At 38.4% G+C, this 16,900-nt stretch overlaps 1 protein-coding gene across 2 annotated transcripts in view; it reads left to right on the top strand.

Annotated features, from left to right (window-relative positions):
- Positions 1 to 14,304, top strand: part of CDK6 (cyclin dependent kinase 6) — a 128,758-nt gene extending 114,454 nt beyond the window's left edge. For both annotated transcript variants that reach the window (XM_035545566.2, XM_035545567.2), the window contains exons 6-8: positions 6,988 to 7,038; positions 10,940 to 11,075; positions 13,601 to 14,304. In XM_035545566.2, coding sequence (XP_035401459.1) covers positions 6,988 to 7,038; positions 10,940 to 11,075; positions 13,601 to 13,747 — 334 coding nt within the window. In that variant the 3' untranslated portion in view covers positions 13,748 to 14,304. The remainder of the gene's footprint in view (positions 1 to 6,987; positions 7,039 to 10,939; positions 11,076 to 13,600) is intronic.
- The last annotated feature ends 2,596 nt before the right edge of the window (positions 14,305 to 16,900 follow it).

The raw sequence follows: 16,900 nt of genomic DNA, 5'->3' as shown, positions 1-16,900 counted from the left end.
AAACTTAAGATGTCTGATCCATTTTTTGTCAGATTCTACCTGAACAGTATTTTCTCAGTCCTAATGTGTATCCATGTCATCTTTCTTTTTATATGTAGGAGAAGTTTCTTAAGTTTCAAGTTTTAAGCAATTTGTGATCAAGTTCCACACAAAGTAACTTCTTCCTATGCAGTGTCTGGCACCCACCCACACAGATATATTATTAAAGGGAAAGAAGAGGGAGAAGTACAAAAAATGTTACATTTAAAATGAGAACTCTGAATTGCACAACAGCTGAGGCAAGTCACTTGCGACTGGAAGTGGGTAACTGTCCAGAGCATGCAATGTTGTCAGCTGTGCCCTGTCTTCAGAATAAAGTTTATTACCTTACCATATTCATGAAACCTATTGGAAAGGTCATCTTTAAATAGGGATATATGTATTTACCTTGTATCTTGCTTTAGTTTTTCTTTTCATGCCTGTACACACTTGTCCAGGGGATCTATCAAAGAGAACCAGTGGTGGGAATAAGAGTGAGGAATCATCTCAGCAATAATCCCTCTGAATAAAGGTTTCCACAGGACAGTCCAGATCATGTTATTTCTAGTCATCTCATCATTCTAGTTTTAGGTCTTACTTGTTTTTAATTCTAAAAATGAAAAATATTTTCTTCATAACAAGTAACTAGGAATCTGACAAAATTATTTGTCAAGCTATTCACATTTTGTAATAAAAATGAAAAAGGAAAAGGAAAAGAAAGAAAAGAAGAAGAAAAAGAAGAAAGGAAGAAAAAGAGAAAGCAGCAACAACAACAACAAAAAGAGGATGAAGCAAAAGAAGAAATAGAAAAAAGAAAAGGAAAGAAAAAAAAAAAAAAACAAATATATCTCTGAGTCACAGACTATGTAGCTTGGCAGGTTTCCCATGGCATGATCCAGGATTCCTTGGCAAATGTTTCTTGGCTTTAGCTTTTCTAGTTTCTTCACCGTCACCTTGTTGCTCTTATTATACACACAGGCATACAAACTCCTAAACTTAATTACTACAACTTTTCCAACTTCAAAAATTCCCTGTGCCACTTTCATGCGCTGCTGCTATAATCTTTCCCCTTGTATTTTTCTTTCCACTATGTCAAATTACCATGGTCTTTCTTTTACCAGCTTCCACAGCTTGTCTCTCTAATGCCTTCAAAACAGCAGCTACCTGTTCTGAAATTGCTGCTCTTCTTCCCAGCACTTGTTGCTGCCTTTTCAGCCTTACTTGCTCAAAAAGCAAGTTGTATCTCTCCCATCCATGATGCTCTTTTGATTTTAGGGAGTTTTTTTTATGACTTTATTTGGTATATCTGGATTGTCAATATACAGACTTTTCACCATGAATATTGTACATGTTCAAGTCAGTAATCAAGAGATTATCCTTCTTGTTTTTCCGTGGTTGCAAGGATGGTGATCGGATTCCCAGCTGCTGTTTTCACCACACTAAGCTAATGGACTAGCAGACAGAATCCAGATAGATATTTTGGAAGTTATTTCTTACATATCTCGTTCTTACATATCTAGCCTTGGAGGCAATTGTATTGGCAAGAGTAGAATTGCCATAATAGCTCTGTAATGTTTTGGTTAGAAGAATAATTTCTTGACTGCTCTTTTCCCCTCCTCAGTGCTGTTTTTCTTTACATGAGCTTTCTCCCACATATCCGTTTTATTGCATTTTAATCACTCAGTATCAGAAATTGAAAAAGAGTTTCCAATCAGAACTTCACTAATTGACTCAAAATGTCAGCCACTGACAAGAAACCTGCAGAACTATTTTCCTGTGCTTCGATGCATGTATTCTTATAGCTAGATTTTTATATTTTTTGCTTGTGGCTGCACTACAGAGTAGGCTAGAGCAGCATTTATCAACACCTTTAGTTCCAATCCCTATGAAAATTCTAACTTTTCTTTCACTAAGTTACGGACTGTCTTTGTCTTGTGGACCACAGGCTGAAAGTAAAGCCTAGAAGTAATGTGGTCAGTTTACAGTTAAACCTCATTTATCTCTGGGGTGTCATTGCATTGTCATTGTATACAATACTTTTAGAATTGCTTTGGCATGTTAGCAGAGTTGCACCAGGGAGAATTTTTTCACAGAGACTTGCTTAGCAAATGTTTATATCTCAGTTTTTACTGAATAGCACAGACATGAAACACAGTGTCTATGAAATAAAGTACTCAACCTTTCAGGCACCCATCTCCAGTTCAGATAGATAGAATAATCAGTGATAGGGAAAATCAGCATGAAACAACATGAACTGAGTATATTCCTTTGGAAGAGAGAAAAGAGCATAAAGTTGGTGAATGGTGAAATCTAATTTGTTCAGCTAAATATAAGTATGAGAGCCTTTCAGCCAAAGGATTAGTGGTGTAAGTCTTTCTAAACTATAAGCAGATGCTAACATGTTGAGGATTTGTGGGGTTTTACATTGCAACCTTATGTCATGATCCGTTCTTTTATTTTTGAGTTATCACAGAATCACAGAATAGTCGAGTTTGGAAGGGACCTCTTGGAGGCTATCTGGCCCAAACCCCTGCTCAAGCAGAGACAACTAGAGCAGGGTGCCCAGGCCCATGTCCAGGTGGCTTTTGAAGATCTCCAATGAGGAAGACTCCACAGCCTCTCTGAGCAACCCGTGCCAGGGTTTCATATTCTGCACAGTAAAGAAGTGCTTCCTAATGTTCAGGGGGAACCTCTTGTGTTTCAGCTTGTGCCCATTGCCTCTTGTCCTGTTGCTGGACACCATGAAAAAAGCCTGGCTCTGTCCTCTTTAAACCCTCCCTTCAAGTATTTGTATACATTGGTGAGATTCCCCTGAGCCTCCTCCTCTCCAGGCTGCAGTCCCAGCTCTCCCAGCCTTTCCTCATAAGAGAGGTGCTCCAGCTGCTTCATCATCTTTGTGGTCCTTCACTGGACTCTCTCCAGTACTTCCTTGTCTCTCTTGTACTGGGGAGTCCAGAACTGGACCAAGCACTCCAACATCTCGTTAGTGCTGAACAGAAGTCAAGGATCTCCTCCCCTGACCTGCTTGCAACACTCCTCCTAGTGCAGCCCAGGAGTTACATCCTTCTTTGTGTTGGACTGTGATATAAAAAGGTAGATAGATTTATCCTCTGAAAACAGTCACAATGCAGACTCATAGCTAGTATCAATTTCATTGTGTAGGTGCACGTCCATTCTGTACCTCGGGATCTTGTTCCACTATAGCTCCTAGCTCTCGAAAGGACATGCTCATTAACCCATTTATTTTATCAGGATAGGATAATATGATGTCTCCAAGTCATCTTCACAACTGTAGGCTAAGGGCACTCTGGTCCCAGATTAGAAATGAAAGGTTTTTTCCTCCAGTCAGTGGACAGCTTCTTTTGAGAGGCACTGGATAAAGGTCTAGCTCCAAGGAACTAGAGAAGGACTGGTCAAATAAGATAGACACCTGCAGAGTCCCTGAAACATTTCCCTCCTCCCTTCTCCTTCTCTCCACCCCACCCCCCCCCAAAAAAAAAAAAAATCAGCAACCAACAAAAATAGGAACATATGGGATCATGACAGCATTTGAGACTTTTTGAACTAATAGGGAAATTAAATCTGCTTTTTGGTGCAGCGTAATTTTTTCTATCCCATATTCTTCCTTGTTCAATTGTGGTTTTTTGTAATAGCAATGGAGCCCTCAGAGCATGGATTTTGAAGTAAGCAAAGTCAGGGAAAAGTCAAAGTCAGTTGAGAGGATCAAGGAACCACACAGAAGCTAAGTGTATTCTCGTGTATAGCCCTTTCCTCCACTGGAATATCTCCTCTTTCCTGAGACACACATACACAGGTTTTAGGAGTTCGTTGAAGTCAGAGGACAAACACAGTTTCTGTCACAGGAGACAGAGCCAGGTCCATGCCTTTCTCTAGTAATAAAGAAGGAATTCTACAAAATCAATCTTTCAAAGTGTAACCAGTCCTACACAGATTATCATCACAGAGAGGAGAATATATCCCCAAGTAAGGACTTCTGGATTCAGCTTGCATAAATAAACCTCAGGGAGTGAGTGGGTGAGTGAGTCAAGTGAAAGACACAAAGAACAAAGGTGAGATTTTACATTTCTGTGGCTGCTGGGTATGCTCCCAGTTCAGTGGTACTGGGAGAGCTACCATCATCCACCTTTAAGAATAGCATTAAAAAATTATCAGCTTGAGGTGGAACTTCCCATACATGGTGTACTGGACTTGCAGTGCTGGCAACTCATTAGTAAAGACTAACCAGCGCCAAAATGTGAGATGAGCTCTTCATACAGCTGCTGATTAAGTGGATCTACTTCCCCAATCATCCATCCAATATTCCAATTGAACTGCCAGCCAAAATTCATGAGGCAAATTTCATTACATTAGTGGTGCCTAGCCTAGAGTTGGCATTCTGCTGTAGTCATGATGGTGGGATGGATAGGAGTCTGAAAGATGAATTAATAATGCTTCATTATGATGAAATATCAAAGTATGTTGGAAGGTCACCTTGTGTTGTATAATTATATATTCAAAACAATTTAAATTCCTTCTTCAGCACTCAGTGAATCTGAGACAGCAGCAACGATGGGAAAAACCTCTCTTAAAAATCCCAAGAATCATACTTGTTTTGGCATGACACTGCCTAAGGTGATTTGCGAACAAAGCTGACTTTGCCAAGCTTTCACATTAACACAAGGTTCAGCATACATTTTAAAACATTAAATCTGCTTTCCATTTGCATGGATAGGATTATTTGATTGTGTACATTTTGTTAGTTTAAAAGGCCCCAATATTCTAATGCTACAGCCAAAATGAATTTCTCAGTAACTTTTCTTCTGAGTAACAAAGACTGTATGTTCATAATTTTAAGAAGTCATTCAAAAAACTTCTAAGGTTGTCATATTGTCTGACTTTGGAAGATACGGAGTGTACCTGCTGCCACAAACAGTACCTGGATTATAGCTACTGACCATCCTGAAAATCAGGCTCAAAACTGACAACAGAAGTAGATGCTCATATCCAAATGAAGTTTCTTTTTTTCTTTTTTTCTTTTTTTTTTTTTTTGTAGAAGTCAGTATTGCCAAGTACCTCGAGGCTTATAAAGTACACAAGCCTCTGAGTTGAAACAGTCTTGTCAAAGAGGCTGCTGTTAGTAAATATCCTGTATATCTGAGAAGCAGTGTCTGCCATTATTTATCATTTATTCAGTCATAATAAATAAAGCCCTTGAACTGGCTACGACATTTTAGCCCATCAGTTTAAAGCTGATGTCATATGGTTTCAAATTGGTCTTGATGAAATCGTCCTCTCAGTGTCCCTGCCCGAAGCAGCTTGCAGTATAAGTTGATAGGACATGACCTGGATGGCAACAAACATGGAGGCAAAATGCATGTTTAGTTCATCAACATGTGTTCCAGTTATTGCTTTGCTCTTTTTCTTGGTGGCACAGATTTCTGCAGACATTATTATGTCTAGCTGAGACCTGTCACTCTTTGCTGGATCTGCTTGGTATATTTGGTGTTGACCCACAGATAAGCAGTGACATGGAGCTCTACTGTCCATGTGAGAGTTGCAAGACATATGACGACCATTTCTCATAATTGACGCATGGTTGGCAACAGGAGACCCAAATCATACAGCTGCTCCTGCATGTGGGCAATGAGAGGGGAAGGACCATATCCAAGTACTTCTTGTTGTCCCAGTGTAGATGGGAGAGGTCTTCTTTTGTAAAGTGTAAGATCTCTGGTTATCACAGCCTTTAAGGACCTTTTTCAGAAAGAAGAAAAGGAGTATGCAGAGAGAGGCAGGAGAATTGACCTTTCTTCAGAATCAAAGCCTGAGAATGAAAACATGGGCATGTGCATTGTCTGTCAAGTCCTCATGGCTCCATTGACTAGTTTGGGAAACTGTAACCGTAATTTACAGCTTGCGCTGTACTCCAAAAGAGAGGTGTAGCCTGACTAGCAGTTGACCCAAGTTAATATTTCAGTTTGCAGCACGTCTGGATTGCATTTCTTGGAGTAATCTACCGTGTCTGACCACATCTTGTTGAATGAAAATGGTACACAGCATCTGGGGCCTGTTCTTCACAGGTGTCCTTAGTCTTGACTGGATCCTTAATCAGCCACCAGTAATCTGCTGGAATCTCTTGGGAATTTAGACATAAAATTGCACTGTTCATTACATCTTACTGTACTCCAGGTAAACAAAGCAATACAACCATACAAATCTGAATTTCCTATTTTAGGCACTATGGGGTGGTCGTATTTTGTAAATTACAAGAGTAAAGATATTTTAAATTGCACTTTGAGAAGAAGAAGTGTGTACCACTCTCTGAAAGCATTTTTAGTCACTGTGTTTTCTGAAAACTTTTGGAGATTCCACCTATTAATTTGTGTCTTTCCTGAATATATCTTTATTTATGCAGCAGAAGTATTCCTCTCCTTCAAGGTAAATTCTGTATCACTTCACACTCCATTCTTTACAGACCTTCATAATTGCATTGTCATTTATGTGACCCTTTAAACATAGGAGTGCATTTTTGATATACAAAGAATTTAATTTTGAATTTATACCATAATAATACATCCTTAATTTTATTATATTTTAATGAATTGCATGACATTCACTCTGTTTTTGTCTCTTGAAACAGCTGTTTAAGTATGTTCATTATAATCAAAAATATTTTGTTAATGATATAATTCAAAGGATAGTATTAGGTGAGAAAAGTTATTTCATTCACATTAAAGGACACAAATTCTCAAAAGTAGCGTATTCAAAGATATGTTTCATCTGCCCTGTTTTTTTATCAATTTTAGTAGGAACTTAAAAGGTGCACTTACAGACTGGATAAAACATGAAGGCAAAAGAAGTGAGGTCTCCGAAAAATAATGTTTTCACCCTACGTTGGCACCTCTCAATGGCAAATATAAATTTACATTAATTAAAGCGTCGTATCCTAAAAATATTTCTTTTTTCTTTCAGACCACTCTTCCGTGGAAATTCAGATGTTGATCAACTAGGAAAAATCTTTGAGTAAGTAATATCTATTTGCATTATGTCAATATCTGTTTAATATTGAAACACTGTGAGGTTTTTGACATGTTTTTAATGCAATAATGTGTCTAGAACAAAGTATTCCTAGGACATATTTCCTATTGCTACCCTATGCAACCTGATATTTCCGTGCATTCTGTGTTAGAGCGGGAGGAGGAAGCAACATGGAATATAGTTCTGCAGAACTAACAGCCATCAGCAGGAAGTTACAAGAAACTTCTGTTCTGGGCTTTTTAAATCTCTTAAACATATTGTGCATATACTATTCATGAATTTTCCCAAAGTTAGATTCAAGAGATTCTCTTCACTTATAACTAAAAAATATAGAGTTTTCATTTTTTCAGTAATTTCTTTGTAGATTTCAGAAAACATTAGAAACCTATAAGACTGTAATTAAACTGAAATGCTGAAGATGTTTACCAACAGCTTCTTCATAGAAAAGCCTTCTGTGCATAAGAAATAAGAAAGTAGCTATTAAAAATATTGAATAGCCTGTTAAAATGTTTACCAGTCCAGATAACTGTGAGAACAGAAGGAATATCAGCATACAATATGTTTTGTTGGAATTAACTAATTGGCTTTATTTTAAAACCATTTTAAAATTCTAGGAGTTTGTGTTTTTCTTCTTCAGATACATAGAATATGTTGAGGAGGTGGAGATGTTTAAGAGAGATTAACTCTCTTCAAAAATATGTTCTTATTAAAAAAAAATAATGAAATGACTGATATTACCAATATGATAATTAAGTAGGAATATATCTTTCTTTTTCTCATAAAAGCTCTTCAGAGCAAGGAATGGCTCTGAATTTATAAGAACTGTGTAAATTTAAGATCCGATGTACATGGCACGTCATCAGGAAATCAGACCCATCTACAGCTGGTCCCATGCTACAGAATGAGTGCTCATTTGCCTGAGTACCTCTGTCTTCCCTTTTATATGGAGGGACTGCAGGGATCTAGGGATCTGCATGAAAGCAGAAACAGATAGGGGGAGAGAGAAAAAAGGTTGAAACATTACTCTTTTAAACATATTTCAGAGACAAGATAGTAAAATTTCTAGGGAAAAGAGCTTAATTGGAATAAATAATGAATTTCTTTGTTTAGCCATGTTTCCAGTTCGCAAATCACAACAGATTTGTTTCTAAGGATTTTCATTATTTAATATGAGGTTCCTAAATTGCAGGTCTTGATTTCACACAGTTGACTTCCTTTTCCTGCATACCATACCAGTGTATGTGACTCACTTGCGTGGTTAATTTGTCATGCGCTGAATAGCTCTTCCTGCACAATCCAGAAAAATCAGTCCTTAGTTTACTTTTTCTTCTTCTGCCAAAGCTACTCTTTTAGTCCTACAAAATTCTGCTTTATTAAATGAAGACAGTTTTCATACATGCAACATATTTTTAATAATAATAACAATAATAATAAAGACATAGCTGTGGTTTATTTAAAGGATTTTGATTTGTTTATTACACTTAAGGGGAAAAATCCAAATTAATTGGGATAGGATTAAATGCATAGCTGGTAGCAGCAACCTCCGATGGGATCTTTTCATCCCTAGGGGGCGAGATTACCTGTGCAGAAAAGAATTCATCAAGAAAAGAAAATGCTGTGCTAATTTTAGAATAAATTCCTTATTACACGTTTACTTAAAGAGAAAGTTTGCTTTTGTTTCTTTTTGTGCAGTTCTCCTTAAATAGTTCAAAAGTCTCTTGCTTGGGTTTGGGGGAGAGGGGGGGTATGCTAAATAGTGTTTATTTTGTGTTTTCACAGCTGGAGAACCCCCTACAGTTAGGCATAGTTCTTGTAGGAGGATTGTTTCTTTCTACAGTAGTGAGTCATTCTCCAGACTAATTTGGACAGAAAGTAGTTTCAGGATTTTCATGCATGCTGGACTGATGTATTCTTTCAGATAATCGGGCTGTGGTCTACCTTTGTTTTACATGTGCGTTCTGATCTGCGTCAGGTAAAATTCCACTGCGTTTGAGGGTAAATCCCTAGGAGGTGGCCCAAAACAATTTCCTGCTTTTCCAGGACACCGTCAGCGTGTGGGATGTCCTCACAGATTTCAGGGTAAATGCCGCAATGGTGTGAGCAGACTTGTCTCTCATTGTGATCAATGGGAGCAGAAAGTACTCAGCATTTCTCAAGACCAGGCCTGAACCTTTGGCAGGAGGTGAAACTCATCCAAGATACTCCCAAACTTAGTCACTGAAATGGTAGTGCTACCAGACCAGAGTGAGGGCATCTACTCAGACATTCATTATTAAGAGTTTTGAATACTACGTGAGTGTGTAACTAAAAATATCTTTCCTTTCCACTCTTGGTCTTCTCCACCCTACCTGTCTGACAGGCTGCCTCCTCGTTTCTTTTTGTTAGTTTTGCCTGCGCCTGTGCTTATTCTGCCCTCTTCACGCTCCCTCATGCAAACATTAAAAAAATGGGACTAACCAAACACATTTGAATGGCAGGCTAAATGTCACGGTTATTTAAAAAATTTAACTCCCCCATCCTCTTATGGTGCTATTTGTGTTACATTTAATACAGGTTCAGATCCTTGAACAGCTAATCACGTAACTTTAACCACTGTGGCCAATGGCATTGCCCCATACTCCTGACATACCTGTGGTACCTGTGGTAAAAAAAAATTAAGTTTTCATACAGTTTTAACTCATGTTTTCCCAAGAGCTGTGATGTTTTCTGATGTAGTAAAATGAAATTGTCCTGAGATTTTAATTGCTTTGCCCTTCTAGTCATGCTGTGTTGTGTTTTTTTTAGCTGAGCCAAATTACAATCTAAAACCCATGTAGATAGAGGTGTAGTAATTCCACCAAGTTCAGTGAGGTAACCTACGACTTACATCAAAGTTTTTGACGCTAGGCTTCACCCAGTCTTACCAACCTCAGTAAGAGAAAGGTCAATGCTGCTCCCTAGTGGCGTTGGGCTTAGTGCAGACCCAAGTATTTATGTTCCTTCTCCTCTTACCCTGTCAGCATTTCAATTAAAAATCTCAGCTTTACAGGCTGTAAAAATTGATTTTCCATAAAATCTGACAAGTATTTTGTGGTCTTTTCTAGAATTTCCATCAGAAATTGTCATTTCACCACTGCAAACATTAACATCAAACTAAAACATGAAATGTATGTGACATGATCCAACGTTAGAGGTTTACCTACTATTTCATTTATTTGGGTTTTGAAATCTTAGCATACTTATTTATTGAGTTTAAATACCTTCTATAATTTAAAGTAATAAAGACAGAAATGATAAAAATAAATTCAAATATTTTATTCAAGGGTAAAAAACAACTGAAATACAATGGGAAGTAAAGATATAAAGAACTACAGTCCTGTGCTACTTCTGAACTGAGACTTTAAAACCTGTATTGTGAAGCAAATAAATTGTTTAACTTTAGGCAACAATTCCTGCACATAGCTTTGAAGCATTATGAAACATCCCTTTTATTGCCTTACCCTCATCTTGACCCATACTCTTCTCTCAGTTCCTATTCTTGTGAATAAAGGTCCTTGCATGCAATTCCCCTTTGAAACATACTGCTTTTAATCATCCTGGAGTGACATATGTTGCACCATCCAGTCAAGAGCTGAGCAAATTTCTTCCAAAGCACTCAGCCTTTTTTCAACAAAAGACTCATAAAATTGAGACCTAGGCCAGAAAACTGTGCTGGCCACAGAATGATTTCTACATTGAAGGCCTACACTCATCACCCTCTATTCACAGTGATCAGTGCCTTACTGTACAACTAATCTCATTTAAACCAAAAGACTTACTCATAAAGTAAACTGCTACTCAGTATATTCAATACAAAGGGAAGACTGTGTAAATGTCCAGAGCTGACATTATGTTTTGCCTTTCACAGTGTAATTGGACTCCCAGAAGAAGAGGACTGGCCTAATGATGTTGCCCTTCCAAGAAATGCTTTCGCTTCCAGACCCGCACAACCTATTGAAAAATTTGTACCAGATATTGATGAACTGGGCAAAGACTTGCTTCTCGTGAGTTTCCATTTGTTGTTCTCCAAACCACATGATTGATAGCTACATGCCAAGAAACATTTATATTTCCATTTAATGAGGTTATTAAAGAAAAACTCAAAAGCAAATAGGCAAATTCATGTAAATCTATGAAACATCAGTACAAAGACACCACCTTTGACTCATGAGGTGTCAAAAGTGAGAATAGTTGGAGGCTAGGAAACTCTGTCAGGCAAGTACGTGTTCAACATGTCTTTATACCGTATGCTTTGATCCTCCTTGCTGACTGCTGTTGTGTCACTGATTCAGCCATTCTTGTGGTATAAGCCTGACCTGAGTACAGAAACTGGTCTACCATTTTTCGTGGTATAGTGGGCCCAGTGCAAAGCAGAAAATAGGCTGTAGAAGCAGATTACATCTGCATGCCTTCTACGGAATGCTGAAAACTTGCAATTTGGAATTCACCAATTAATCATTGCCTCTTAAACATGACAAGATTGAAAAGAAGCAAACAAATTGTGCTGGTAAAGCTGGTAAGATTGAATTTAATTAGATTATTTCCAACATTTCTATAGATATTTTAGAAACCTTGGCCCTCAAGTTCAGTCTTGGAATTGAATATTGAGAATGGCCTTGCCTCAGAGTTTGCCTTTTGCTGTGCTTGTTGAAATCTAGCTATATTTGTTCTCTGGAAGCCTTTGAAAGAACTTGGTTCACTTGAGCTCAGTAGAGTGGGGTCAGTGCAAATCTTGAAAGATTTGCTGCATCCCTTCAGCTGTTCCTAGCTCCAGCCAAAGTTATCTCTATATAACAGCAGATCATTCTCCACTGTCCTTATAACTACAGCTGTGGTAAAGTGGACTACATCTGGACACTTGAAATGATGGGAGAAATGCGTCTTTTGTGCTTGCAGGCAGCTTGGGAATGAAAGCTAGACATGGGAAAATAACAAGATTTTGAGAACAACAAGGACTAAAGCATGTCAGTGAGCTCAGTGAGCTCGACACATGATGGAAGGGAAGAAGAGAAAAATACCTGTGCCTAGATGGTGAGGTGGGAAGTTGTTACTGTTAGGCAAAAAGATGAGAAGTGGGATCCACAAATGAAAGGGGGCATGAAGTCACTGAGTTAAATTTCAAGAATTAAATTATATAAATTCTGATACAAGAACAGAAAGTGAGAGCTGGATCTGTTAGACAAGGTTACTAGGAGGAAAACTATTTGGAGGTGAATCAAGGAAAGGAGAAGAACAAGGTATAAAACATAAGACTATGGGGAGATTTCTGAGCTGGCTGGACAAGGGCAGGGATACGGATCTTGAAAGACGGCAAGCAAAGTACAGCTAGGATGAAGAGGGAGAATTTCCAGTGGGAGGATATGAAAGCTTTTAGGAGGGGACCTTAGAATGGGAGTCTACCATCACCTGAACATAAACAGTGGAATTAGAATGAAAAGCAGGGAACAAAAATGTATCTGGAACAAGCAGGCAGGGGTTGGAACAAGGCAGAAAACATTTAATTTAAGAGGAATAGACCCAAGATCTGTCATCACTTTAGCACAGCTCTGAAATGACTGAATGAAATGCAGTTTAAGGTTGTCATTGCTCCTGTTACCTACAAAAAGTGAAATCCCCTAATTCCTTCCCAAAGGATGTATCTCTCTGGGAGTGTTTGACACACTGACCAGACCTGCTGATGTCATTACTGTGGCAGAAAGCCATGATCTAAAAGTTTCACCTCAGTGATAAGTCATGTGGCTATTTAGTTATTAAAAGTCACTGCAAGAGTCCAAGACTGCAGTATGCCAGATCCTAAACAGACACAGAATAAACAAACAGTTAAAGCTCAGATAAATGAATTACAAAACAACAATACTGTAACATGAAGTCAGTGAAAAATATAAGGAGACAATAGTACTGACCAGAGCAGAGGAGCAGAGCTTTCAGCACACTTACAGACTGGCATTGATGAATTTTGAATGTTTCTTGAATTCTTCTTTTATTTCAGCATAATGGAAATGTTCTGGTTTTGTTTTTGTTTTTCCAAAAGATCTAGGAAAGCAAACACAAAACATTAACATACAAAGGGTATGAAGTCAAAGACCCAACACCTATAGAAACGTTGAGCTTATACATTGAACATAAACCTTATAACACAGTCTGTGGGTTATACCCACAAAAGGTGAATATATTGAATACTGGGGGGATTCAAAAGCCATTCATGAATAGTTGCTCCCTGCAGTCTGAGAGACACATATCCTGTGCATCTGAATTCAAGAAAACCTGAATTCTGGGATTGCCTAAACTATGAATATCTTAATTTTCTAACTTGATATTTTCTATTAGCTTTGAGGATGCTATACTGTAACCCGACCGCTTGTTTTAATATGCATGACCATCTTATCATGCAGCAACTGCTGTGACCCTGTTGTGTCTCATACTGATCATAAATTGACAGTGACATGCATAAGTAATTGACAGTGACTTGCAATGTTTGCAATTATAACTTTACATTGTAGTTAAAATCAACTTCTTTTCATACTTACAGAAATGCTTAGCGTTCAATCCAGCCAAGAGAATATCTGCCTATGTTGCCCTGTCTCACCCATATTTCCACGATCTGGAGAAATGCAAGGAGAATCTGGACTCTCACATGTCATCCAGCCAAAACTCCAGTGAGGTGAATGCATCATAATGCTGACTGAAGATGAATCTATAAATGAACAAGACATGTAGCTGACAAGGCCACTGACCCATATAAAACACATAGCTGTTCGAGTGAAGATCATTATTTGGAGGTTTTAAACACCTATCTTTTATTTTGGGATTGTGATGTGCTTATCCAAGGAAACCAATCTAGTTTACTTTCATCAGAGCGATGCAAGGAACAGGGTTTTGACCTGCTCCCATTGCAGCTTTATGTTTGTTTTGTTTTTGTTTTGTTTGTCTACCTGGGAAAACTCCAGACGAAGAGAAGCTGCTGACCAGTTTTGCTGCCATTTTATCATTTTAATATTGAATGCTGCCAGTGTGGAGTAGGATGATCAAGTCACTGCCAAAACATGATGCAATCTCTCTCTCTAGCTGCTGAAGCATGATTTGGTACTTTTATTATTATTATTTTGTGATCTCTTAAAGTGATATTTAAAGGATGGCATTGAAATATCAGATCTCTGCAACCTGCAGTTAACTGATACATACATTAATACATCCAGTTACTGTGCATCGTAGAATATATGCAGGTGCTTCCCCAGTTGAAAACTTGGATGGATTATTTTATCATTTAATTGCTCTATAAAAATAATAGTGATGATGGTGATCATAATAAATGTCTCAACTTTTAGTTTTTTTCATACACAAACAAGTTACTATCCAGTTAAGTTTGTGTGCATGTTTCAAAAGCAAGTCTTTTAAAGAAACTTACAGGATCCCATTCTTAAAGATCCATTCAATTTCCACATAGTTTATGTTGGAATACATGCACATTCTAGCCCATCATCTAACCCATCATTCCTCCCTGGAAACAGCTGCAGGCACATTTTCTCTATCTCGTTCTGAATTTTCTGATATGCAGCTCAAAGACATGAGCAGAGCCAATGAAAATGAATACAGGTTTGTGCCTTGAACTTGTTCTCATTATCAGCTGAAAAGGAACACAGACAAAATATTTCCAGATTAGAAGCAGAGAATCCTATACCTGTAAAGAAGTACAGGTGTTTATTTGTGCTGAATTGCATGCTGTGTACTGCGCTGCCTTACCTGCAACACCCCCCATGCATCACAAGTGCATGAACATTACTGTCACAAAATCTCTCAGATGTCATTTATTAAGAAGACTTGTTTTCTATGCAGAAATGCATGAGCTTCTCTCCTAAACCACCATGTGGGTATACTGGCACATGCTTCTCCGCTAGGGCTAATGTGCCATTATTGAATGTCAAAATAACTGAGCAATTCACGTGTCTTTATAGCACAGTTATATTAAATATTACATTAATTTTTTTTTATATTTAGTACTTTTACCTTAACTAAAATATATTTTCAGTATTTTAAAAAGAAACTTTTATTTTTTTAATACTGTACTGGGAAAAAAAAGAAGTATTTTGAATCCATAAAAGCTGTTCCCTAGCATGAATTCAGTGCATTTACCTGGATATGACTTGGGGGGAAAATTGGTCCGAGTTAGCCCTTACCATGAATATATAAATACACACTATTGCAGTATAACTGATGATATTCTATGATTCTATGATTCTGTAAGTGAGGCAGCTAACTTTGCTTACTCCTATGATAGTCCGTTAGGCTACTCTCTTCTTCATCTCTACTTTATCTTGTCTAGCTACTGAGCCAGCATCATACCCTTCCTCACAGCATGCTTGGCAGAAGCAGGTCCTGAGCACTGGGTTGAGCAATGTATTTTTTCCGGATCTGGCAAGGGAACCTGTAGCTGTCTCCCTGGCAGGCTTCTCAGACCTGTGGCATACTGGCTGTTGTGGTGGACTTCACTGTTAACTCTGTTTCAGGTATCTGCACTATCTGGGACATGGTCCATTGCTAAGAGAGTGAGTAGATCTTACCAGTCTCTTGGATAAAGCTTTTCTTTACTGTTAGACGCTTAACCATGCGACTTATGGTAAAATTATTCAAATAGGAGAGGTTTTAAATGGACCACTTGCATGCATGCACGCATGCATTGGCCTGTGCTTTTCTTCATGCCCAGAATGATATGTACTCGAAACCTATCAGCATGAACAGGCAAGTCGCAAATTAGGCCTGGCAAGAGCATGTACGAGGCATCCACACACAGAGATAATACAGATGCATAGCACAAGAATTTTGGAAGCTCTGCAAGTGGCAAGCTGAAGGCCAAGGAGCGGTCACAGCAGCTAACTCCTCTAATCTTGGCCTCGTTTCTGTCGTTCTCTCCTCTCCTACACCCAAAGAGAATGGCAAACCCACTGCACTGGTGCTGAACCAGCCCTATTCCTCCATGGTTCGATGGACCCGAGTGTGAATAGGTTTTTGACATTCATGGGAAAAGATAGGCCAGAATGAATTGTTTATAACAATTTTAAAACACTAATTAGAACAAACAGAGCCAACATTTAGGAGAATCTTGCCAGAGCAACAAATAGAAAAGTTTTCTACATGGTTTAGCACTTTTTAAAATATTCTGGATTTTACCTGCCACCAAGCTATCGTACATGTTATATCAGGGCATTCAGCTGGTGTGGCTTTCCAGCAGCTGTCAGGGAACTTTCCCAGAGCTCTCCAAGAGCTAACATAGGGTAAAAATGTGTGTGTGTGTGTGTGTGTGTGTGTGTGAGAGAGAGAGAGATTTCTGATTGTAAGCAAATTATTAGGGTGAAACAAAAAGAGGGAAGTTAACACTTTAAGCCAAAGGTTGCTTAGTGTGGGCCCAAGAACTAACGAGAATATGGAAATTGCAAGAAAGTAAACTACTGGAGCAGAATTTACCAATGCATGGTATCAGAAGTAGAGCTCAAGAGAGCAGCAGAGAAAAGCAGGAGCTGGCCTATGGAATCAGAAGTAGAGCCTCTGCAACGTGGTGCTGTATGTTGTCTAATATAGGATCAGGTTATAAGTGGGAGTATTCAGGAGAAAGATTGGAAGAGGTTGCATTAATTTTTGGTTCTGCGACATCCTTCCAGTGGGAATGGCAGCAAGAAAAAAGGAAATCTGTCTTGACAGGGTTAGGGTAAAGATCTTTTTTTCCCTTGTGGTAGCAAGGGACTGGATTCAAAGGCATAAGGACTTTTCAAATGACCTCCTTTTCAAAATCTTTTCAGGAAGAAATTCCAGTAGTCCTCTCTGACATGCCTTAGGC

Source organism: Cygnus atratus, chromosome 2 (assembly GCF_013377495.2).
Source record: "Cygnus atratus isolate AKBS03 ecotype Queensland, Australia chromosome 2, CAtr_DNAZoo_HiC_assembly, whole genome shotgun sequence".
Taxonomy (NCBI): Eukaryota; Metazoa; Chordata; class Aves; order Anseriformes; family Anatidae; genus Cygnus; species Cygnus atratus.
The sequence above is the reverse complement of the archived record's forward strand: the minus strand, read 5'-3'. Positions and strand labels throughout refer to the sequence as shown.